Here is a 24,154-nt window from a genome sequence, read left to right on the forward strand (position 1 = left end):
AATTTATAGTTTTCGAGTTATAGGCAATTTAAAATCTGAAAAATGCGAAAATACGCATTTTCGAGGCTTAAAAACTCATATTTAAATTAGTATTTTTGAGGTTGCCAGATACTTATATTGAAGATTAAACATTCAGCTTCAAGATTCTGAAGAGTGATCTCGTCTAACCTTAATTTATACCGTTGTTTTTTAATTGTTAAATATGCGTGTTTATCCGATTTTTTGCCGGTGCGGCGCGCTATATTTAAAAAATCTCCTATTTTCATCAGAAAAATATTTTCCTAGATTCTTTGGGATATTATAAATAAAATAAGTTTCTTGACATTTTTCTCAAAGTTAATAGTTTTAAAGTTATAAACGATTTAAAATCCGAAAAATACCAAAAAACGCATTTTTGGATTTTAAATCGCTTATAACCTTAAAACTGTTAACTTCTGAGAAAAATGGAGATTGGAGCCGCACTGGCAAAAAAAATCGGATGGACATGCATATTTAACAATTAAAAAACAATGGTTTAAATTAAACGAAAGCCAAACACAACTTTTTTATCTGATACATGTTTTAAATTATGTTCTGTTGTGATTTATAACATTTTTTTCGAATTTAAAATTTTATGCAAGTTCCCCATTAAAATTTCCCCTGTTCCAGTGTTCCCATATATCAAAGTTTGTCCGACTAGACACCCTTAAGCTATTAACAAATTTTCAGCTTGCTATTAATTAACTTTTTTGGTACGCGGGATCCAGGTCTATTTTATGAATCTCTCCTGAATTGAATAAAAGAAGGTTAGTGTTTTAAAAAAGTTAGAGGTTTAGGCGATTTTAGTGCTTTATTTCCTCGCCTATTCGTGTTGGCCATTTACCTTTTTTATTGTGCCTTTTTCTTTTTTTGCCTGCGGTCTTTGTTGCTGTGTTTAATACTTTTATTACTACTGTTTATCCGTTTTTCTCTTACGGTCTAAGAGTTCATATGGTGCTTCTCAGAGGCTTTTTTCAGTATGACACTAGTGGCAGAAAAAAAGGCACGTAATACATACACATTTATTCCAGTTGTTGATAGATGGCGCTATAATCGAAAAAAAAGATTTAGGTATTTACCCATTATTTACCTATTACATATCTACAATAAACGACTATAATTTAAAGTTCTTCTCAGTCTTTCAGCGTGTGATTAATGACGTAATATAAGATTTTAAGGATGTAGAGAATCATAGCATGACATTTTGGTTAAATCTGACAGTTGTCAGAATCGTATCTAATCGTAATTTGGTATAAAAACAAAGTAAAGTATTTCTCATGATCATCTTTCAGTGCGTCACAGTTTTTCGATTTCTTGATGTGACAGAAAAAAAGGCACGTCGGTGATTACATTTCGTCGGTGACATTTTTATAACATTTATTCTAGTTGTCGATAGATGGCGCCATAATAAAAAATAATTTTTTTTTAATTAGATAATAATATTACAAATATAATCTGTATAATTTATAAGACTATACAAATCAAAGAAAATACCATTTTATAAATGCAAGAAACACTTTTGATTTGTTTTTATTCCAAATTGAAAATAAAATGTGACAACTGTCAGATTTAACTAAAATGTCATGTTAGAATAAATGTAATAAATGTGTATTATCACGGACTTACCCTTTTTCCTATCATTTGTTACGCACATATTGTGTTTATTTCATTTATAAAAAGGTATGTTCTTTGATTTGTAGTCTTATAAATTGTACAGATTATTGTCGTATAAATAATACATAAATCATTTTTTGTTCGATTATAGCGCCATCTATCAACAACTAGAATAAATGTTACAAATGATTTTAATCATGGACGTATCTTTTTTTCTGTCACTTCAAACTTAAGGTGTGCTTAAGGCGTTAGAAAGAAATCGAAAAAATGTGACGCATTGAAAGATGCCTCTGAGAAAGAGTATAGTAGCATGAGTTTTTCAACATTTGTCAGTTGTTTGGTTTGTTTTTCTTGCGATTTTGCACTGTCATTTGATCTGTACTAATAAGTGATAGATATACAACATGCTTGTCTTAAAATTTTAATATCCAGTAGGTATGTTTGCCATGGCTTCTTTGTGTATAGAGATGCGATCAATTTGGTTAGCAATTGCTTCACTATTTATAAATCACATTTTTTTGTGTACATCCAGGTGTATAAACGGTACTGGTAACGATTCCATGACATTTCGTAACGCGACAGTTCGTAACCGCGGACAGTTGGTAACGGACAATTCGTAACAGCGACAGTTCGTAACAGCGACACTTCGTAACGGCGACAATTCGTAACTATACAAATTCGTTACGGATAATTCGTAACGTCCAAATTGAATTATTCTGTTTATTGTTGTTAACGTTGAAACTAACTGTTATTACAGTTATAAATGGAATTATGTTTATCAATTTAACGAATCAGTATCAAGATAAACATTTTTAAGGCATTTCATATTTCGTGTTTCAGAATATAATAAAAGTATTTAAACCAAGTATTAAAGTATTACAAGCCATCCCTCTTATCAACTATAACCGTTGATTGAATGCCTCAAAGCTATTACCAATCACAAAGTTTATTATAATAACAGGTAATTATAATCTTTTCTTTATAAAATGTTTATTTAAAAAGTTTGGAATGTCTAAATACGGTTGTCAGATTAAAGATTTCAGGAATTAAGTACTTCATTATACCTTTGTCTAGGCATATGCAAATTTAAGGAACAATCTAAGAACAATAAGAGGAATAAACTATTAAGAATCTTGTTAAAAGTTTGTATGTATTTAAATATTTGTTTGTGTTTAAAGACTTTTAATACACACTGAAACACGAATATAAAATGTGTTAAACATGTTTATCCCCGTACTGATTCGTTAAATTGATAAACATAATTTCACTTATAACTGTAATAACAGTTACTTTCCACGTTAACAAAAATAAACAGAATACTTCAATTTGGACGTTACGAATTGTGCGTTACGAATTTGTATAGTTATGAACTGTCGCCGTTACGAATTGTTCGTTATACCAACTGTCCGGTTACGAACTGTCGCGTTGCGAGGTGTCTGGTCACGACTGGTAACATATCGCACCCCGACTTTGTTAATGCCATAACCCTAATAAAATGGAAAATCGTTTTTGAAGTTATACTTCTTTACGCGCGATATGAGGGTGAATATTTATATGTTAATACCTACGATCCCGGCGCTTGCGCATTATAACTTTTTTCTGATTGGATGCTCAAATGACATGTCAAAAATTATCCAATATGGCAGCTGTGGTTTGGACGGTTGACGGTTTGGTTATATGGTTGTTGCGTTTTAAAATTTGTGGGAAGAGAAACAACAAAGGTTAGTTAATAGTTATACTGCCTTTTTAAATAGTTTTCATATTATATTTTTGAAGTTATACTTCAAAATGTTTTAATTTATGTATGTATCAGTCCAGAAAAGGTGTGGAAATAATATATTAGTGTTTTTAAATATATTTTTCTACAAACGTGTTAAAAATGCAATTTTTAGGACTCCATAGGAGCGTTAAAAATGCTACTTTAAGGCACTAGTGCTTTAAAATTTTTAAGGCACTGCAGTTAAAAGTGAATTGTCAAATTGTGAAACGTCAAAATATTTATATTTGATTTATTAACATTAATATTAATAATACAACTTGCGCAATTTGAAAAAGGTGGTTTAAAAGGTTTTTTATTATAATTTTGTGTCTTAAATTTTATTAAAATTTAAAAATAAAAAAATTAAATGATGGATCTCTTGTAGACAATAAAAGAGATTCTGTTTACAAAAACGTTAAAAAGGTTTACAAACAATACCTTGTCATATAGTCCTCTCCTTATCTTCACGTTGTGGATGTCCAAAGCACGCACTTTTCACTGAATTTAGATAAAGAATAGTACAACAATGTTTATTATTTATGAAAAGTTTCAGCAAAATTAAATAAACTTCCAAATAATTGTTCCAAAATAAATAAAATTCGAAATAAGTCTGATCATATTGACTTTTTAAAATATTTAAATAACTTCTTGAAGTATTTATTATTAATATTGGCACCGAACGCATGACTTTATCCATGACTCTGGTACTTAATCCATAACTGCTTACAAAAAGAAACTTAGGTAGTGTAGTACACTAAAATAAACTGGGTCTTTGCCGAACAGCGGCATTTGGCTTGTGACTAGGAAGTCACGAAAGGAGAACCGTTTCTAACACTACATTTTAAGGAACTTTAAAAACTTGATTAAGAGCTATGTCGGAACTTAATATTCGAACTTAACTTTCTCAGAAAACTAAACTCTTCAGAAAACCGCGCCGTGGCGGCTCCTGACGAGGCTCAACAAACCTCTCTCTTTGAAAGCTCAAACTTGACTTCCTTAATCTCAGAACTTGAATCTTTCTCCCCAAACCAAAACGCTTCCTTCCAAAAACTCACTCCATTTCTCATTCTACCCTACTCATCCAATTAACCAATAAGAAAAAAGTTTAACCCTTTCCTCTTTCATCATTGACTAATAAAAAAAAATAACTAAGCTTCCTACACTTTTTATCGACCTATAGAAAAAAACAAAACATGTTCTAAGCCCAACCTACTTAGTATGAAACCATCCAAAATTAGTTTGCAAAGTCAGCAAAACTCACTCCGTTCTACAGTTCTAAGTAAAGATATTGCTGAGTCCACAATTAACACATGTGCTCTCTAATAATGATATGAGCACGTTTTGTGTATCTAAACTCCAAAAACCCGGCGCCAAAGGCCATTATAATATACAATGTAACTATTTTTCACATCGAAAACTGACTGTTCTAAGTTCAATTTTCGAGCAATAATATAAACACTGAGTAACCGAATGTAGATATGTCTACAAAATAATATAACGTCTTTCTTTTAACCAGACGGATAAACTCAAATTCTCACGTATTTTTTTGAAACAGAGATAAATTCAATGAATTTACTTAGCATATATATCGCACTCCGACTTCTTTAGTGCCATAACCCCGAAATCGCAAACTTTTCAGGAGAGCAAAAACAAGATTTAATGTGAACTCTTCATTTTTTTGCTCTGCAACCACTATCTAAGTTAACCAAATTCTGCACTCATATTTATTATGTGTGTAGCTATGTAATGTTGGTCTTTATTTTTAGTTATTGACATTACTTTACCCTGAAATTCACCCTTAAAATATGATAAGGCGGTATTGCTACGGCAACTATATTTAAAATTCGTGGATTAGGGCGTATCAACCCGCCTTATCACAGATTATGGCACTAACACAGGTTTTGTTGATAACATGATCACATGTTGAAACGGTTTAAAAGAACGCAATTATTTTGCCTTTGCAGAAACCATAAATTGTAAATTTATCGTAACATATTTTTGTCTTACCCTGTAGACATAAAAATATTGCTTCTTTGCATTATTTTTATAATATTTTTTAGCAATATTTTTATGTCTACAGGGTAAGACAAAAATATACGATAAATTTACAATTTGTGGTTTCTGCAAAGGCAACATAATTGCGTTCTTTTAAAACGTTTCAACATGTGATCATGTTATCAACAAAGCCTGTGTTAGTGCCATAATCTGTGATAAGGCGGGTTGATACGCCCTAATCCACGAATTTTAAATATAGTTGCCTTAGCAATACCGCCTTATCATATTTTAAGGGTGAATTTCAGGGTAAAGTAATGTCAATAACTAAAAATAAAGACCAACATTACATAGCTACACACATAATAAATATGAGTGCAGAATTTGGTTAACTTAGATAGTGGTTGCAGAGCAAAAAAATGAAGAGTTCACATTAAATCTTGTTTTTGCTCTCCTGAAAAGTTTGCGATTTCGGGGTTATGGCACTAAAGAAGTCGGAGTGCGATATATTCTTGTATCATATCTCAGTTTACTCGCCAATGTTCGGAAAATTAGACACACACTGTGAGAACAACGGTTAAGGAAGGGTAGTATTAAGAAAGGGTGATTTTAAAAGAAATAAGAAAAGTAAAATGTAGCGGTTTAATTAAAAAATGTATTTTTAATAAATAAGATATTCTCGAGCAAGAATAAAATAATATTAACAGGATATATCAGTATCAAAACATTGTACAGTAATTTGTAAAAATTGTAAATCAGGAATATAAAAAGGTGGTCTAATTATAAAAATACGAGTTTGTTTAACTCAAACAAAATAAAGAATGTGGTACAATATACTTCAACTGCTTGATACAGAACATCTGAAATCATTACAATTATTCATGAAGTAATTTACAATATGTTTCTGACTGGTGTATAAGTCTATTCAGAGCTGCTTTAAATTTGACTGTAGATAATCCTAATTTTACAAAGGTGTGATGTGACAATTTCCAATTATTTTCTTTAATTCTTTCTGAAACTTCTTAAAATTGGATATATATTATTTAAAGCTTCTTTGATGTCCTCTCTTGATTTTGCGCCAGTGAACACTACTTTACCATTAACAAAAATTAAAATCACCAGCCTGGGTTTAATCATTCTGTATACTAGTCCAGGGAACAGCTCCGGTTCGTAACTACAAAATATTTAGTTTTTCAGTTCATTGTTTATTACGTATTTTAAATAAAATTACATTACTACCAGTGGCGTAGCGTGAGTGTCGGCCGCCCGGGGCGAAAGACAATTTTGCCGCCCTCTTATTTAGCTATTTTAATTTATTGTATAACATTACATACATTAATTATAGAGAACTTTTCGGCAAGAACGGTCATCATTATTTTGCATTATACAGGTTGGATTTTAAATAAAAAAGTTTATTTAAGTTTTACAATCACGTTTATTAATACAAAAATTCTTTTACTTTAACCAATTAGATATATTGATATAACTTATGTACTTATCACTTAAAATTGGGTACACCTTGACAATCGACAAAATTAAATAAGATCAATTTTTAATTAGAACTAGAACGATACTATAATGTTATATTTTTATTTTTATTGAAAAGTAATATGAGTATTTTTGTAAGAATTAAAAACAAAACTTCCGTCTCCAATTAAAAATTTATACGTCTACTTTTTTTAAGAGCAAAGTCTTTTATTGCACCATCAATGTCTATCGCATCACACACCTCTTGCTCAATAAACAAAATAGCCAAACTAGTTAGTCTTAGAGAACTCACTGTCGATCTTAAATCATTTTTAATCATTTTCAATTTTGAAAAACTCCTTTCACAGCTGGCATTGCTTATAGCAACTATGAAAAATATCCGGAACATTATTAAAATATTGGGCAGAGTATCTTCCAGCTTGGATTTAACAATAAATTTAAATAATTCAAGTGAGTCTGCATTAATCAATTTCGTTGCCTGTAGCAGCAACGAAAGTCCGCAGTCGAAGTTTTTCCAGCTTGAAACCCTGCTCGTCAATTTCGTCAGATGCGTAGTCTAGATTACATTCAGTGTTGTTGCTGTTGAAAATGCTCACGAATTTCTACAAGAACTCTATCTAACGAAGAAAATAGCTTTCGTCTCAACTCATTTTTCCGTCATCGAAAATATGCTTTCTTGTTATGCGCCTCCGAGGTTTTATGGAAATTCCAAGTTCTTCACACATATTTTTGCATAACCTACAGCGCCATTTGCCCATTCCTCTCTTTTCTCTGTCAATATCATCTGCAAAGCATTTACTTTCTGAGTGAACAATCTTATGTCAGGTTCCCTTGTTTGTAAATATTTTTGTGCATCATTCACTTCATGTAGAACCGGTTGCCACAGGCCCAAAAAACACAGAAAGGAAAATGACTGCATCGAAACTAGTAAAGCACCTGCATCTGTTTAGTGTTTAAGCTTTCACCTGCCTCTGTCAGTTTTTCCAAAGTGACGAGAATGTCTTTGTAATGATGCCATGTCACATTTACGGCATAGCCTCTTGCACTCCACCGCGTGTCTTGAATCCTTCTTTTGCCTGTAGCTGCTATCAGAACTTCCCAATGTCAAAATTCCCATGTCGATGAGAAAAAAAAAAAAGAATAGCAACGTTCTAAAGTGCCGAAAAAAGTTGTGCTGATTGTTATTCATAAACGGGGAATTCCCACCAGTCAGTATAGACGTTGTTGCCAGTCGCAATAAATATCATTCAAAGAAAAGGAATTTCCCGAATTCGTCACAAAATAAGTGTGCTCCTTTTAATCGGTCCGAATTTGCAGTTGCGATAAAAATATAAAATGGTTCAAATATTTACAAAATATTTTTATTATTGCCGCCCCCACTACGCTACGCCACTGATTACTACTCAGAGGTAATAAAACTAAACGACATAAGGTATTAGGCGTACTATACTGAAGTTCACATTCAGATGGCAGCGTCACAGTATATAGAGGTTCCACAGTAAAACCACTCATCTGTCGGCGCTTTGATCTCAAGAAGTAACACCGGCAAAGTACGAAATTGGTAATTCACCAGTGGTGATGCAGGCGGAGGCCGCACGCTCCTTTGGTTAACCTTACAGAGCCGTACTAAAACTTTCTGGGCCTACTAGTATTCTTTATTAAAATAAAAAATGCGGCTTTCCATATTTAACTGTCCAGATGTTCTTACTAAATGTTACTATTACAAAAACAAAGGGTTTAATAAATGAAAAACAATATTACAATTCAATGTTTACATTTCAAGGGTATTGCGCAAGTTTTAAATCTCAATGGTTTTTAATATATTCTACATATTATTATTGTACATATATTGAATATTAATAAAATTAGCTAAATTTTTATTGGCAGAACAAAATTTATCCGTTTAAGTGATTTATAATTTTCCAATGTAACGTTTTTACGATAATCGGGTTTTCCAGATTCTTGTAGTTTTTGCAATTTTTTTTAATCGAAAATTCTTGTTTGGCAATTGCTTTATAGTCTTTCTTAGCTTGTTTTTTTTTTAGTGCTATAGGTCGATACACTTTCCAAAGTTTGAGTTTGTTGATTTTTTTGTAGAACAACGTCGCCGTCCTCTCCACCTAGCGGTACGGTAGCTAATTCTTCCCGTTGTTCCTAATTTACTGGATCAAAACTATTTTCATCATCTACAACAGAAGTTTATAGGTTGTCTTATATGAAGAAAGTGTCATATTGCACATAAAATATCTACAATCTACAACATTTAATTTTTATTACCAAGCTGAATTATTTTTTTAAAGTACAAGGAAGCCTTTTGTTATTTTGAAATCAAAAATATTCAATAAATGTTAATCCAACAACTTTGTATTCCAACAATAGAAATAGCAAAGAGAATAGCAGGAAATGGATTATAATTTCTTAGAAAGTTGCATACCGTCTTTTATTTCGACAATATATGGTATCTCCATTTCCACAGTTTACTGTGGTATTTCCACGTCAAAATTCTGCTTAAATATTTTTGTATAAAGCAGATAGATTTCAAGGGGCAGCTTGGTATTTACAGATCAAAAAGTTATTTAAAGATAAATATAAAGATAAAAAAAGTTGTTTACTTAGTAAACAAGCTATAATTTATTGCAATACTACAATGCAACAAATCTGTACGTCAACAATATAAATAGCAGAAGATTCTTAGGTTTACATGGAAATTTCAGCTTTCAAACATATAAACTCACCTTGATCAACATTCAAATGTTGGTTTGGACTGTCTTCTATTGAAGGAAATAAACGTAGTACTGCGTTTTTACACAAGCTGTTCCGAGTTTTGTTTGAAAACATACTATTTTCAAAATGCACACTGCATTATCTGTTCAAATTTATGTTTGTTTTCTTGTTTAACAAATCTTCTCTCTGGCACAACATTGCCCAATTTCGTGCTCTGAAAATAAATTAAATTTACTTACTATTTAGACAACACTAAATTTTCCGGCTATTATTAACTTTCATAAATATATAATATAATATGCAGGTGAATGTAGAAAAAACACAATATGTATGCCCAGGTGAAGATTCAACTGATATGATATTGGACAATAATCAGAAAATAACTAGCTGTGATAAATATAAGTATTTGGGAATTAATTTCAACAAAGAAGATACAGACGATGCAGAAATTAAGAGCAGAATAAATAAAGAAAGAACGATAATTAGAGATATAATTAAATCATTGAACGGAGTTTTGTGGAGTACCGAGATAGGAAAACAAAGAAAAATGAAAATATACAACACCCTGATTAAGAGCACATTGGTATACGGATCCGAAACATGGAAAATAAAGGAACACCAAAAAAGTAAAATAGAAGCTACCGAGATGGACGCCCTAAGAAGATCAAGTAGACCATCGAGATTGGACCGGGTTAAAAATGAGTAAGTAAAGCGAAGAATGAATTTACAGGAAACGGTCATAGATGCATTGAGAAGAAACAATTAACGTGGTACGGACATGTTCAGAGAATGGGGGAGGAGAGACTGCTAAAGAAAATTATGAAATGGATACCTACAAACAACAGGAAAAGAAGAAGGCCAAGAACGACGTGGATACAAGGAGTAAGACGATCAATGAGTGTACGAGGATTAGAAGATGAAAATTGCAGTGATAGAAGATTGGCAACAAGGCATCGGACAACGTTGGAGGACGTTTTGAACCCGAATTTATGTATATAAACATATAATATATCTCAAAAAATCTTTAGAAAATATTTGCTCGTTGTAAACATAATTATTGTATCTGAAGAATTTAAAAAACTGCACGTAACATTTTACTATTTCCAATAATAATTGATGCTATTCTGTTAAGGTGGTTAAATAAGCTACAATAATTCAAAATTATATACGTACCTATCAGCTCCCTTGGGAAATCGGAAAAAACTGTAGTTACAATTTTTTGAATTGTTCTGGCACATTTTCGCTGAACACCGACTAATACCACTTCAAATTTTACTCATGTTCAACTTCACAATACTAACGATTATTCACAAAACTAACTCAGTTTAAGCAGAATACGGCACTGTTAACCCGTACGTTTCTACGCGAGTGGCAATCGAAGAATAGTTCTGGGGCGACTAGGAAATATGCGCAGTCGCTCTGCGCGTTGAAAGATTTTACTTCCAATTTTTCGGAGAGTGGTTCTACTGTGGAACCTCTTTATACTGTGGCAGCGTTACAGAGATACGCCTGTGCTTTCTGTATGGCAGAAATAACTACAATGTTGTCAAAGTTTTTAATCGTACGTTATGGGCCAACTCCTATAAAAGAATTATATTTTGGGAAATGTTTATGAATGTAAAATGGAAAAATACTACACTTTTGTGAACTTTTTTTTGAGTTTGGCCTGCTTATTTTAAAAAAGTAGCAAAATTTACAATTGCAGTAGAATTGGCAACACTGTTATCCTATATCCGTACACTGCCATCTGAATGTGACTTCCACTACAGAACGGCTAATACTACTACGACTGCGACACCTCCTGGTTGGAGTCACATCCAGAGCCGGATTTAAGGCAGTGGGGGCCCCTGGGCAGAATTGGTGTGGGGGCCCTACCTCCTACCATTAAAAATGTTGATCTACTTTTATAAATATATTTTTAAATAATAAAAAGTACAAGAGCTGTAACTTGCTACAGTAAAATATTAAAAATAATAGTAAGATGTATGGTTAAACTCCGGGAACTTTTCGAGATATTCTAATAGGGCTTTTCATTCACAGTCATTTGTTTCAAGCTTCTGTCATGTGTCACATAATATTAATATATCTACGACATACGTTATTGGTTTATACAATAATACAAACCAAAGACGTATGACGTATATATATTAATATTATGTGACACATGACAGAAGCTCGAAACAAATGACAATCGATGAAAAGCCCTATTGAAAATTTCTTGATTATGTGGGACATATCTAGTTGCATTAAGACATCGTGGCCAATGCTCATTATAGAGAGATGATTCAAACACTCTTGGCCCATCGTAGACCGAAGTCGATTTTTAATTAACTTAAATTTTGAGAATGATCTCTATCAACTGCAGTTAGTTAGCATTAGAACTAAATATAAACAAAGTGTCACCTCAACATTTGGAAAAGCATCATTCATATTCTTTTCTTTTAGCAGTTGGTACATTTGAAGTTCTTTGCTTATATTTGATGAGCTAGCTGATTTCCTCTTTAACTGAATTGAAGAATCTTACAAACTGTACCAGATGGACACACAAGTTTTCATCTAAATGATTGCTATAAATATTGGCAAGCTTTAGTGAGTGAGTTTCAATTTCATTGAGAGTTAAATTTTCCAATTTTCCAAAATGATGTAAAAATCCAAAATTGGAATGAGTAGACAGCTCTCATATCTTTCGAAATTCTCACGTCTTGACTGTATAATTTATTTAAGTGATCTAAGTGCTGCCACTCCTGAATTAAGGTCAATATTTGGATCTTGAGGAATACGACTTATGCTGTTTGTCCTCCCTAATATCCTCTCTGTTTCTAGTAAACACATTCGATTATAGGTACAAAAGTACAAACCATTTGCAATGCTATGAGTTTTAAATTGTTGCTCATAGTCTTCCGAAATTTTGGATAATACTCCTTTAATCTGATTATAACCTTTAACTAGTTCTTTTGCGGCATCAACTCCATGATCATCTAGTAGTATTTGCTCTTTTAGGAACAATAATATTTTTGCCACGGTCTGCGTTGCTGTCGCTTAAAGACGTAGCTTTTAAACATTCTGTTATTAAGCTGTATATATGTAGAAGAAGTGAAAAATACATACTTATAGTTAGTTCTTCTAAGTTGCAGTTGCAGCTTTTGAAACTAAAGTTAGAGAGTGGGCGACACAAGGAATCCGCAACTCCAAGATATTAAGGTACATATCCATACGTGGATGTTCCGTGCTCGGTGTAGCAGCACCACATAGTGGATACGTTGGTGCTCGCCCCACGGCGCTCACCCTCTTTGATTCAACCGGTTTGCGGTTTATATGTAGGGGAGCGCATGCCGTATCCATTTGAGCAGCTACACCGAGCACGGAGCACCCACGTATGGATACGTACCTTTTTGTTCACCATTATATTTTCCACTGATAACTGACGTATTAACGTAGGACGGTCTCCTGCAGTTTTTAAAATCGATATCATGTTCTTGCAAAAATGTCATTAGAGAATTAAATATATCTTCTGCTTTATGACCGCGACTTCGCAAAAATATGGTAAACCTTTCAACAGGAGTGAAACCTATGTAACGAAATATCACAGTTAATTGATTGATATGAACTGAATAATAGTTTGACTTCTTAATCCTTGAAACTATTTCATATTTCATTTAATACGTTTTGACCCATCGGATGTACAATTTCCTCAAATATGGTTGATGAACGATAGTTGACATGTTCAGCTAATAACTGGGGTATTCCCAAATAATTTTCATTTTGTAGTGATGAACTCGACAACTCATTTTCGCTGCGAAATGCTAAATCTCGTTCACAAATAAACTTTATAACACTAAAATTAGTCTGTGAATATTTTCCAATAATTCTTTATTGCTTCGGCCTTGCTATTTCAGTACATAGAGGTTATATTAACATAGAGTGAGCCTACCTTCCGCTCTTCCTGACGACAAGATCTCAGGGGCGTCATTTGACGCGCATTAAAAAATGGGCAATTGCCCTTAAATGAAACTTATACCAAAAAATCAGCCACTTGTTTGTGATTAATCTCCCCAGTGTTTCTTCTTAATTTTCATTACAGTTAGGGAAGAATATATTTTTTAAAAACATCTTTTTTAAAAACATGTCAACTTTGGGGTGCCACCCCCGCTAAACGGTGGGTGAGAGACATATGCTGTTGGGAAATAAATAGTAGGAAATATAGTCTTCTTCATTTTACTATTAAGTAAATTTTTTGCAAAACGTACAGGAAGGGCTACGTTTCGCAAAAACCACAAATTACCCCCTTCAAAGGGATGAAAAGGGGGGTTCCGGGGCGAAATTTTTTAAGAAAAAGTTAGTCTTATAATAAGCATCCCTTGATATACCAGAAAAAAATAAAGCCGGACTTGTGTCCATTTTGCGAGGTTCAACCTCTGTTTCCTACACTAATATATTGCCCAAGTAGCAATTTTTCGACGCATTGGTTGTCAGTACAAACAAATGCACTGTCTACAACGTTGCCCGAGAGCATTTTCAGTTGTTTCGGCCAACGTCCCCTACCCCGACTGACATTACGATGTTACAACCTGTAGTTATACGGGCAACTAATTTATTACCATTTTGACAACTACATATCACACTTCAGTTTTTTCAACAATCGCAATGACTTAAAAATGTTATAATGCTAAACTAATTATTATATATTTTATTTTGATAGAAATTTTCGATTTATTTAACAACCTGTTTATTTGTTATTTTAATAGCTGGTTTCCATTCCATTGTTTTATCAGTAGATTTGAGATTTGATAACCATCTTTGTATCTGCTTTGGTAGACAGGGTTGCCAGGTCAGTTTTAACTCTTTCAGTAGTTTTGTTTTCACAAAATCAGTAGATTCTTTTTAGGCCATGTAAATATACAGTAATACAGTGATATGCACATCCGTCCTAAATGTCCCAAGAGCAATTCCCCAAAATTGGAAACCTAATTATTCCAAACCACCAACTGGTAATTATCATTTTTTAGCTAAAATCTACTAAATCAAAAACTAAAATATAGTTAAGTATTTTTGGGATATATTTGGGATTTTTTATAATAAAAACAACAGCTAACTTAAGGGGATAGGCGCAAAATGTCGTCTGTTAAAATGTTCAATGTATTTTAAATGTTTTCGTTTTTTGCGAATCCTTAGAAAACTAATAAGTATTTTTGAAAAATTTAAACGCATAAAGAAAGATTACGTTATTACCGAGGACCGAAAGTCCCTGAAAACTTCTATAATGTTTATTTTAATACGTTACAGGGGTGAAAAAAAGAAAAAATTTAGTGACTTTTAATTCCAAATAGCTCGTTCAAAAGAAACGTTTTGGTTTTTCTAAATAATGCAGTCTTTCATTCTGCGTTTAAATTTTTCAAAAAGACTTATTATAGTTTCCTCATGATTCGAAAAAATTGATCAAATTCTGTTGAAATATACCAAAAATCTACTAAAAAATATTGCCTACTTGAATTTTTTAAAAAATATCAAAAATCTACCAAAAAAGTAGAAATCTACTAAATGTGGCAACGCTGTTAATGAGAATGATACACTTTTGACACTGGTCACATGACCTCTGTCACCCAATAAGAGGGTGCGTTCTAAAATGGTTTTGATAGTCGGCGCTGCCGGGTTTGGTTGGCGATTGGACTTCTAAGTTGTCTTATCCGTCAAGGTTGGTAATTAGGTATTTTTTTAGTAATATTGGTAATATTGTTTAATGCGCCATTTTGGTTTTACTTGAGATTTTCGGGATGTAAAGAAAATGAAAACACAGAATATAAAAAATGCAGGCATTTTCTGATAACTTTAAAAGCACCATCCATACATTAAATTTATACAGAACATCTTTAACATAAATTTTGACTTTTATATTAAAATTTGATTTTTTAAATTTGCATATTTTTTGTCAAAAATGTCATAAAAAAAGCAGCGCGTGTGTTTTTTTAAGGTGAAATATCCATATTTGACGGTAATCTGAGATGCGTTTATAAATTTCACATCAGGTAATAAGTCCTTTATGTATTTATATCATATAAATTTAAATACCCAATACGATGTCAAAACAGTTTACTTTTTGGTTTTCGCATTCACCATACAGGTGTTAAAAATATAGGTAAAAAACATAACTAGTCTGACTCCTTGAGCAACCATTGCACGCGCAGGTGCTTTTTATAGTCGCTTCAGTTGTCTTATGCAACGGTGACGAAACGATGTTGCTTAAACAGGAGGTTGCCTAGGCAACGTCAAGACAACTCAAAAATCGTCCACCAAATCAGTGCAGAATAGGGTCGTCTTCTAGGTAATAACAACGTTGTATGAAAACGTTGCCACGCGGTAGACAACGTTGTCGCGTCGACAAATTGCTACTTGGGTGGCCTTAATTTGGGCATAATATGTATTATAACTGTTATATTACCTGCTAAATTGTCCATGCATCATATTTAAATTCTCCAGTTTAATAGGAAACCTCAGGTCACAGGTAGCTACTAAATTTTGTATTTTGAAATTACAAAATTTGATCTAAAAACAATATATTAAACGTTTAGTACAAAATAATTACTATAGTTGGCGTACCGATTGCGCAATTTACGAATTTGCATTTTTCGTTTTTATTACCTTATACAGTGATGAGCGCGCTAATAACCGGAAAAATAGCTCAAAAGATGGAAAACATAATACATCGCGAAACAAAAAGAGATGGAACTAGTGGAGTTGGAAATTATCGATATGAACGTATAAATTAACATTACATTACATAGTTTTTCACCCTTAGACGTGTCGGAGGAGTATGACAACTGTCACTGTGAAAGTAGGATTTTATTAAAATAAACAGTTACTACTTAATGGATAGTTATATAGGCTACAGAAGACGAAAAACCGATCGGCAAAACCATTCTGCCATATGTAGGGTACAACAGAGAAAATTGGGAGAGTGCTGAGAAAACATAACATAGAAACGATATTTAACACCGACAAAAAGATCTCAACTATTCTACCAACACCAAAAACCAAAATATCGTTAGAAAGTCAAGGAGTATACGAGATTCCTTGTGGGGATTGTGGAAAGTCGTACATTGGACAGACCAACCGAAGAATCCATGTAAGACGAGAAGACACCGAAATGCCATCGAAAGGGGAGAAACCACGTCATCCCTTGCACAACATGTCGCAAATACAGGACATACAATAAACCTGAACCAAACAACGATGTTAGCTAACATTGTTACCACTTACATTATATCCTAATTTTTGTATGATTCTGGCAAATTTCTTTGATGCTAACAATCCATCATACTCATTTCTGGCTCCTGTACAGACAATTTTTCCTGATCTGAAAATAAGGGCAGTGGTTCTTGGTTCTCTTAATCTCATAATAACTCCATGAAACCTCGAAGGATTAAATTCAGAATTTCTTGTTCTAGCATTGATTGTTTCCAAGTCAAGATTAACTTGAAGATCTACAGTAGATAGACAATTCCTATAAAACAGTAATTAAAGTTAGTTAACTAATTGTTTTTTTAAAGTTTAAAAAACTGATATCTCATAGTTACATTTAAGGTCATAGCAAAAAATTAATGAAATATCAAAATTATAATTTCTCTATTTTATAATATATTTTTTAACTTAATCTTTATATTCTTAATGTGCCATTCTTCGAGGTACGAAATTATATCAACAAGGGATCTACCTGTTTTATGGAATAATGCCTTGTTTAGTACGCATTTCCAACAATAGTACTCCCCTGAGCTGAATATTAATAACTCTCTTAGTTTGATTGCAGAACTATAATACTCACTGTAACATTATGTTTGTGTGTGGTTCACCTACTGCTGAACCAGGCATTGCTACTGTCATAAGGCATAAATTTGGTTTTATAAGAGGTACCTAAAAATAGAATTACCAATGAGAATATAGGCTAAAGTAATGTACGCTTTGGATAAGTTTTCCTTCTTTAGGATTATTAGACACTCACACAAAGAATTCATAAAAAATGTAACTAAGTAGTACAATCTAACTAGTATATACCTGATCGTAAAATTTCTTTAAAACACAATTTGTAAGAAAATAAAATAGTCTAAGGCCCAGTTTTTCAGTAAGAGGTTAAAATTTTGGTTAGCCAACCTAGGGTAAATTTTAACTGTCTTAGCGTTTTTTTTTCCGCATGTGCAATTCGAGAGATGATCAGTTTGACATAAAATCATTCCATAACATTATTTAAAAAAAAATGATTAATGCAATAATATTATGTTCGGAATCTTCATCTAATGATGATGATTTAATTAATTTTATATACTCTGGGCTAATTAGCAAAATTCATGGAAAAGTTATTTACCAGCAATTTTATTGCTGGAATCTACTTGTGTGCTACTTTTTTTATAAACAAAATGGCGCCGACAAATCGTATTTTTTTTTAATTATTGCTCTATAACTCCGAAGATTTTAACTTTACAACCAAAACAGCTTAATAAAAATTCACCGCAATTAAATTCTGCATAGAGATATGTTTTTCACGATTTGCTCCGACGAAAATTTTCCTCGGAAAATGCGGGTTTTCCTAACAAAAACTCTAATTTTCAAATAAAGTTTTAGGTAAGTAATTATTAATCAATAATTAAATAACTTAGTGACATCAAAGCTTTCTTGGTATAGATTGTAATTCCAGAAGCCGATGAAAATTAAACGAATATTTTAGCAACAATTCAATTGTTAATTAACAATTTACGATCGCAATAATAAACAACATAATCATGATACATTGATCAAACTTATAAAGATTATAAAGATGAGATGCGTATTTAATATTTTATCGACAAAATATAAATTTTTCTTTTTTTTTGCATAATCTTTAAATTTTGAAAAAAAATAGTTATAATACGCTGGTCTAATTAGTAAAGTACAAAGAAAGGTTATTTACCAGCAATTTCATTGCTGGAATCGAATTATAAGATCCTATATATTATTAATATAGGTAAGCAAAGTCCGCATATAGTGTGCTACTTTTTTTATAAACAAAATGGCGCCGACAAATCTTATTTTTTTCAATTATTGCTCTATAACTCCGAAGATTTTAACTTTACACCAAAAACACTCAAATAAAAATTCACCCCAATTTAATTCTGCATAGAGACATGTTTTTCCCGATTTGCTCCGACGAAAATTTTCCTCGGAAAATGTGGGTTTTCCCAACAAAATCTCGAATTTTCAAATAAATTTTTTGGGCCAGTAATTATTTATCAATAATTATATAGCTTGGTGAAATAAAAGCTTTCTTGTTATATAGATTATAAATTCAGAAGCCGGTGAAAATGAAACGAATATTTTAGCAACAATTCAATTGTTAATTAACAATTTACAGTCGCAATAACAACCAAAATAATCATGAGACATTGATCAAACTTAGAAAGATTATAAAGGTGTGATGCCTATTTAATATTTTGTCGACGAAATATAAATTTTTCATTTTTTTGCATAATCTTTAAATGTTTAAAAAAAATGTTATAAACAAATTAACATTTCTCAGAAATTGTTCATTATATTCTAATTTAAAAAAATACTTAAAATGAGTATTTCATAGGTCTTGAAAATGAATGCTTTAAAAAAAGTTTCCAACCATTTGCAAAAAAGTTATGAAACAGCAAAGTAAATATACGAAATCTCCGTTGTTTATAATTAGTTTTAATTGTTTCAAAGCTTAAAAGTGAGTCTATGGTACAACCTAATTACTCACAAAGAATGTCAAAAATTACTGCAATGGTTATATTTTAATCAAAGATTAAAAACACTTTTTTTGTAATTTTTAGCGCAAACGTAGGCGTGATACAGAGTCGGAGCTAAAATGTTCACTCGAAGCGACTGACACGCAGCATGCATTATTTATTAAAAGTGTACATCACGCGGCCGGTCGTCGCTCCGAGTGAAAATGTTTAGCTCCAGTACTGTGTTACTCTACTTTCGCGCGTGTAAATTACAAAAAAATATATTTATAATCTTTAATTAAAATATAACTATTAAACTGATAATCGATATTTTTTTGTAAATAATTAGCTTGTACTTTAAACTCACTTCTACGCTTTGAAAGAATTAAAAAAAAGTATAAACACAGTAGTAATCGTATGATTACTTTGTTGTTTCATAACTTTTTTACAAATGGTTGCAAAAAAGTTTTAAAGCATTCATTTTAAAGATATTTAAAATGCCCATTTTAGCTATTTTTTTAAATTATAATATAATAAAAACTTTCTGGGAAACGTTAATTTGTTTATAACTATTTTTTTAAACATTTAAAGATTATGCAAAAAAATAAAAAATTCATATTTTGTCGACAAAATATTAAATAGGCATCTTATCTTTATAAGATTTCAAAGCTTGATCAGTGTGTCATAATTATTTTGGTTATTATTGCGACCGTAAATTATTAATTTACAATTGAATTGTTGCTAAAATATTCGTTTAATTTTCATCAGCTTCTGGAACTATAATCTAAACCAAAAAGGCTTTTAAGTCACCAAATTATTTAATTATTGGTAGATAATTACTTATCTAAAACTTTATTTGAAAATTAAAGATTTTGTTGGGAAAACCCGCATTTTCCGAGGAAAATTTTCGTCGAAGCAGATCGGAAAAAACGCGTCTCTATGCAGAATTTAATCACGGTGAATTTTTATTTGGGTGTTTTTGTTGTAAAGTTAAAATCTTCGGAGTTATAGAGCAATAATTGAAAAAAACACGATTTTCGTGCGCCATTTTGTTTATAAAAAAAGTAGCACACTATCTGAGGACTTTGCATACCTATTTTATTAATATATAGGATCTTATAATTCGATTCCAGCAATAAAATTGCTGGTAAATAACTTTTCCCAAAAATGGCCTATTCTCCGATAATCAGCCCAGACTAATAGTGCACTTAGAGTGAATGAATAGGGTACCTTAGTTTCATAACAGAAGAGACCACTACAATTATGTACTTGGACAATTTAGACTTTTTTGGCGCATTTTGTTTGTGTAAGACTGTGCATGGTATCGCTATTAGAACAAATTGACCAGGAAATAAGAAGTCCAACTTTTTGGTAAAGATTTACTTTTCTGTATAGGCAAATATACACACAAGGACAAAAATATTGCATATTATCACGCGACAAAATTATCATGAGAAATGAAATTTCTTGTGCTGCAATCCTTAGCCATCCCCATATCACAGGTTTAGGATTAATTTTCAGAATTCGATGTTAAGTGTCATATAAATGTTTGATCACATAGCAACTCTGATATAGGCATAGGCTAGATGGTGGCCAATATAATTTTTAAATTGAATGCATGGTGTTCACTTAACGGTATGAACCTTAATTCCAGCAAATGCCATGTAATTAACTTTAACCGTACTCACCACCCAATATTATCAAACTATGACATTGATGGCCAGTTGCTCAACACTGTAAATAAAATCAAGGACTTGGGGATTACACTGGAAAATTCTCTTTGTTTCAATACTCACATCATCAATGTCATTCAAATATCTATGAAAATGCTGGGTTTTATAAAAAGAACAACTCGTGATTTTACAAACATATCCAGTATTAGAGTTCTTTATTTCTCCTTGGTCAGGTCTCACCTTGAGTATTGTTCTTCTGTGTGGTCCCCACACTACTTGGTCTAGTTTAGGAAACTTGAACAAGTCCAAAATAGTTTCTTCCATTACATTGCTTTAAAGCTTCATACCTATCAAGATTACACTGTATGGCAACATCAACTGCAGGTCCCCTCTCTTGCAAGTCGGAGAAAACAAAGGGACCTTTTGCTATTATTCAAGATCTTAAATGGTTTATGCAGTTGTTCTCAACTATGTACTTAATAAGATAGCACTGTTTGTACCACCTCACACCACTAGACAAGTGCGAACATTTTATGTACCATTCTATAGGCTTAATTATTCACTTTTTTCGTTCGTACCCAGAGTCTTGAATTTAGCAAACTCCCTTTACAATTTAAAACTGTTCGACAAATCCATCAGTCATTTTAAAAGAAATTTACATGGGATCAATATTTGAGTGAAACGTCTGCAATTTGTTAACTTGTTTTTATGATATTATTTCCTATTACATAGGTATTTACTTCTATATTATATTTATATTTCTGTATGTCTGTTTTTTATATTATATTATATTATTGTTTTTATCTGTACACTATGTATTTATGTAACACTTTATGTTCAATTAAAAAATGTAATGTATTTTTATAGAATTGGGCTTGCCCGTAAAAATAAATAAATAAATATGAATCTCATTAAGGTAAGTATTCACTATTCTAGTGACATGAAAACATTAGTTAACCTACATTAGCACAAATCTGTCATATCCAATATGGCTGGCAAATGGCAAAACATGATCTTATAAAATATTTTTATTGAACATGTCAGCTGTTATTCACCCAATCACCTCCACAAGTTCAGTATATCCTTTCCAATAAATGCCATTCCATAGCACTAAATCCCCACCACCAAAATTAACACTCAGCATGAGTTTACAACTGGCATACTGTTCACCAGCTGTTGTGTAGACGAAGTTTTGTCAATCATGCTTCCATATGGTGAACGGTATACCAGTTGTAACCTCATACACAGACTTAATTTTGGTGGCGGCGGCATTGTGCTATGAAGTGGTATTTCTTCTAAAGGACATACTGAACTTGTGGAGGTGATTGGGTGAATGACAGCTGACTTGTACATTAAAAATATTTTAGAAGATCATGTCTTGCCATTTGCCAGCCATATTGGATATGACAGATTCATGCTAATGTATGTTAACTCATGTTTTCATGTCGCTAGAATAGTGAATACCTTGGTACCAAGGTACCTTGATAAGATTCAGTTTAAAAATTATATTGCACACTCACGTGTGCAATAGCGTGTGTTTGCAACAAAGTTTAAAGCACTTGGATATTAATAAAAATCTGATATATTCCATAATTGGTTGAAAGACAATATGACCATATCAATGGCTTAGTGTGAAAACCTCGTATCTCATTAAATTACAATTTTACAGTAGAGGCAAAAAACTGATTTTCTGCATAATTTAATCAAAAAACAAAAACTACTGTTACTTATTTTAGTTTGAGCACATTGAGACAAATATCTGATCTTGGCCCAGAGCTGAAAGTGTTAAATGTTGCTATTAAATTGAAAATACAAATATTAACTATGAAAAACACGTAAATATCCTTGCAGTATATAGAGCCTTTGCCCAGGTAACTATGATAACCTCGTATATCTTGATATACGTGTTTTTCATCTAAAATGAGGTTGTGTTTATGATTATTTACGAGGTTTTCATTATTCATAGCTTATTGCACACCTCCAAATACTAGGTTGATACAGTACAAATCTTTTGATTTAAGGTTTATAAAATGTTTCTATATGCCGGACTACATTTTGTTGTTTACAAAAAAAAATTTCTCCAAGTCGAATTTCTTAAACAAACACTCCAAATTAAGTACCAAATTCTTGGTTATAAATATACGTGGTATTCATACTAAATCAAGAGAGCAATTGATATACGTGGTTTCTTTTTCGGCTGTAGAAAATAATCTGGTGTATTTGGATTTTTTCTGACAGTTGTAAATCGTGAGATACAAGGTTTTCAAACTAAAACCACCAACATATCATTTTCGAAAAAAAATGAGATACGAGGTTTTCACACTAAGCCATCAATATGTTATTGATAATATATAACCAGTTTGTATAATCCAACTAATAAAGTGGATTAAAGGAACTTGTTCAAAACAACACCATGTCGACATAGTGTAGTTTACCTCCCAGGTCCAGGTTTATTCTTTAATAACTAGAGTTAAAATGTACATTTGTAAGTGGACATAGAGCAGAATTGTTTTGAAGTAGGAAATGTTGATGAATCAACCATTTTAAATCAATCCCTAATAAATCTGTAATTTGAAAATGGAGAATTAAGGCTTGCAATACTTATGAGAGATGCAGACATGCTCGAAATTGTGTGGAAAGCTCATATGGGGTGTATGCAACAGAACTGTTAATGTGTTCAATATTATTAGTTTTCAATCCTTATCTACCACACCACAAACGGAAATACTGTATGTCATTATGACTTTAAAAATATGAAGTTTCTATGGTGCAATCTTATGATTTTTGTTGTAAATGTCAACATACAAATTCTATTTTACCAACAATAACTAATGTAGTACTTACTTGTGAGGGTGTTGTAGGATTTGTAGAAGTAGATGGTGTATTCCAGTCAGGAACTGGAACAGCTGGAGTAAACCTGGAGGGATTGCTCAGCATCGCCTTGAGATGTATATCTGTTTGTTGTTTTCCTTCCATATTTGTAATTTAACAGTCTACATAAAAATACATACGATCAGTTGTAACCATTTAACGATTTCTGCAGTAAGTTAAGTCACAATTTACTCATTTTTAACTTTTTTAAAAATTCACGAAAGAAAACAAGAACAGCATGGTTAATTGTCACTGTCAAAAAGGCAGAGGGTCGATCAAATATCAAATGTCAAAATATT

The 24,154-nt window shown here is 32.0% G+C and overlaps 2 protein-coding genes across 3 annotated transcripts in view; one reads left to right on the top strand and one right to left on the bottom strand.

The window, feature by feature from the left end:
• The window catches only part of LOC126881142 (electron transfer flavoprotein regulatory factor 1), a 56,176-nt gene that overhangs the window by 9,637 nt on the left and 22,385 nt on the right, over window positions 1–24,154 (top strand). The gene's annotated exons all lie outside the window — the stretch shown is intronic.
• On the bottom strand, window positions 6,012–24,127 carry LOC126881141 (uncharacterized). Its single transcript, XM_050645210.1, has 5 exons — window positions 23,829–24,127; window positions 17,412–17,500; window positions 16,850–17,093; window positions 16,032–16,135; window positions 6,012–6,557 (listed from the first exon to the last, which is right to left on the bottom strand). The coding sequence occupies exons 1-5, from the start codon at window positions 23,958–23,960 to the stop codon at window positions 6,386–6,388; spliced, it is 741 nt and encodes a 246-aa protein (XP_050501167.1). The 5' UTR covers window positions 23,961–24,127; the 3' UTR covers window positions 6,012–6,385.

The sequence above is a fragment of the Diabrotica virgifera genome, chromosome 3 (assembly GCF_917563875.1).
Source record: "Diabrotica virgifera virgifera chromosome 3, PGI_DIABVI_V3a".
Lineage (NCBI taxonomy): Eukaryota > Metazoa > Arthropoda > Insecta > Coleoptera > Chrysomelidae > Diabrotica > Diabrotica virgifera.

Bases quoted from the DNA above. Each gene is read 5' to 3' on its own strand.
- LOC126881141 (XM_050645210.1), bottom strand. From the start codon at position 23,960: ATGGAAGGAAAACAACAAACAGATATACATCTCAAGGCGATGCTGAGC. The intron at 17,501-23,828 runs GTAAGTACTACA...TTCTATTTTTAG, and splicing joins ATCCTACAACACCCTCACAA to GTACCTCTTATAAAACCAAA. The intron at 6,558-16,031 runs GTAATATAACAG...AATATTTTGTAG, and splicing joins ATGCATGGACAATTTAGCAG to TTACGAACCGGAGCTGTTCC.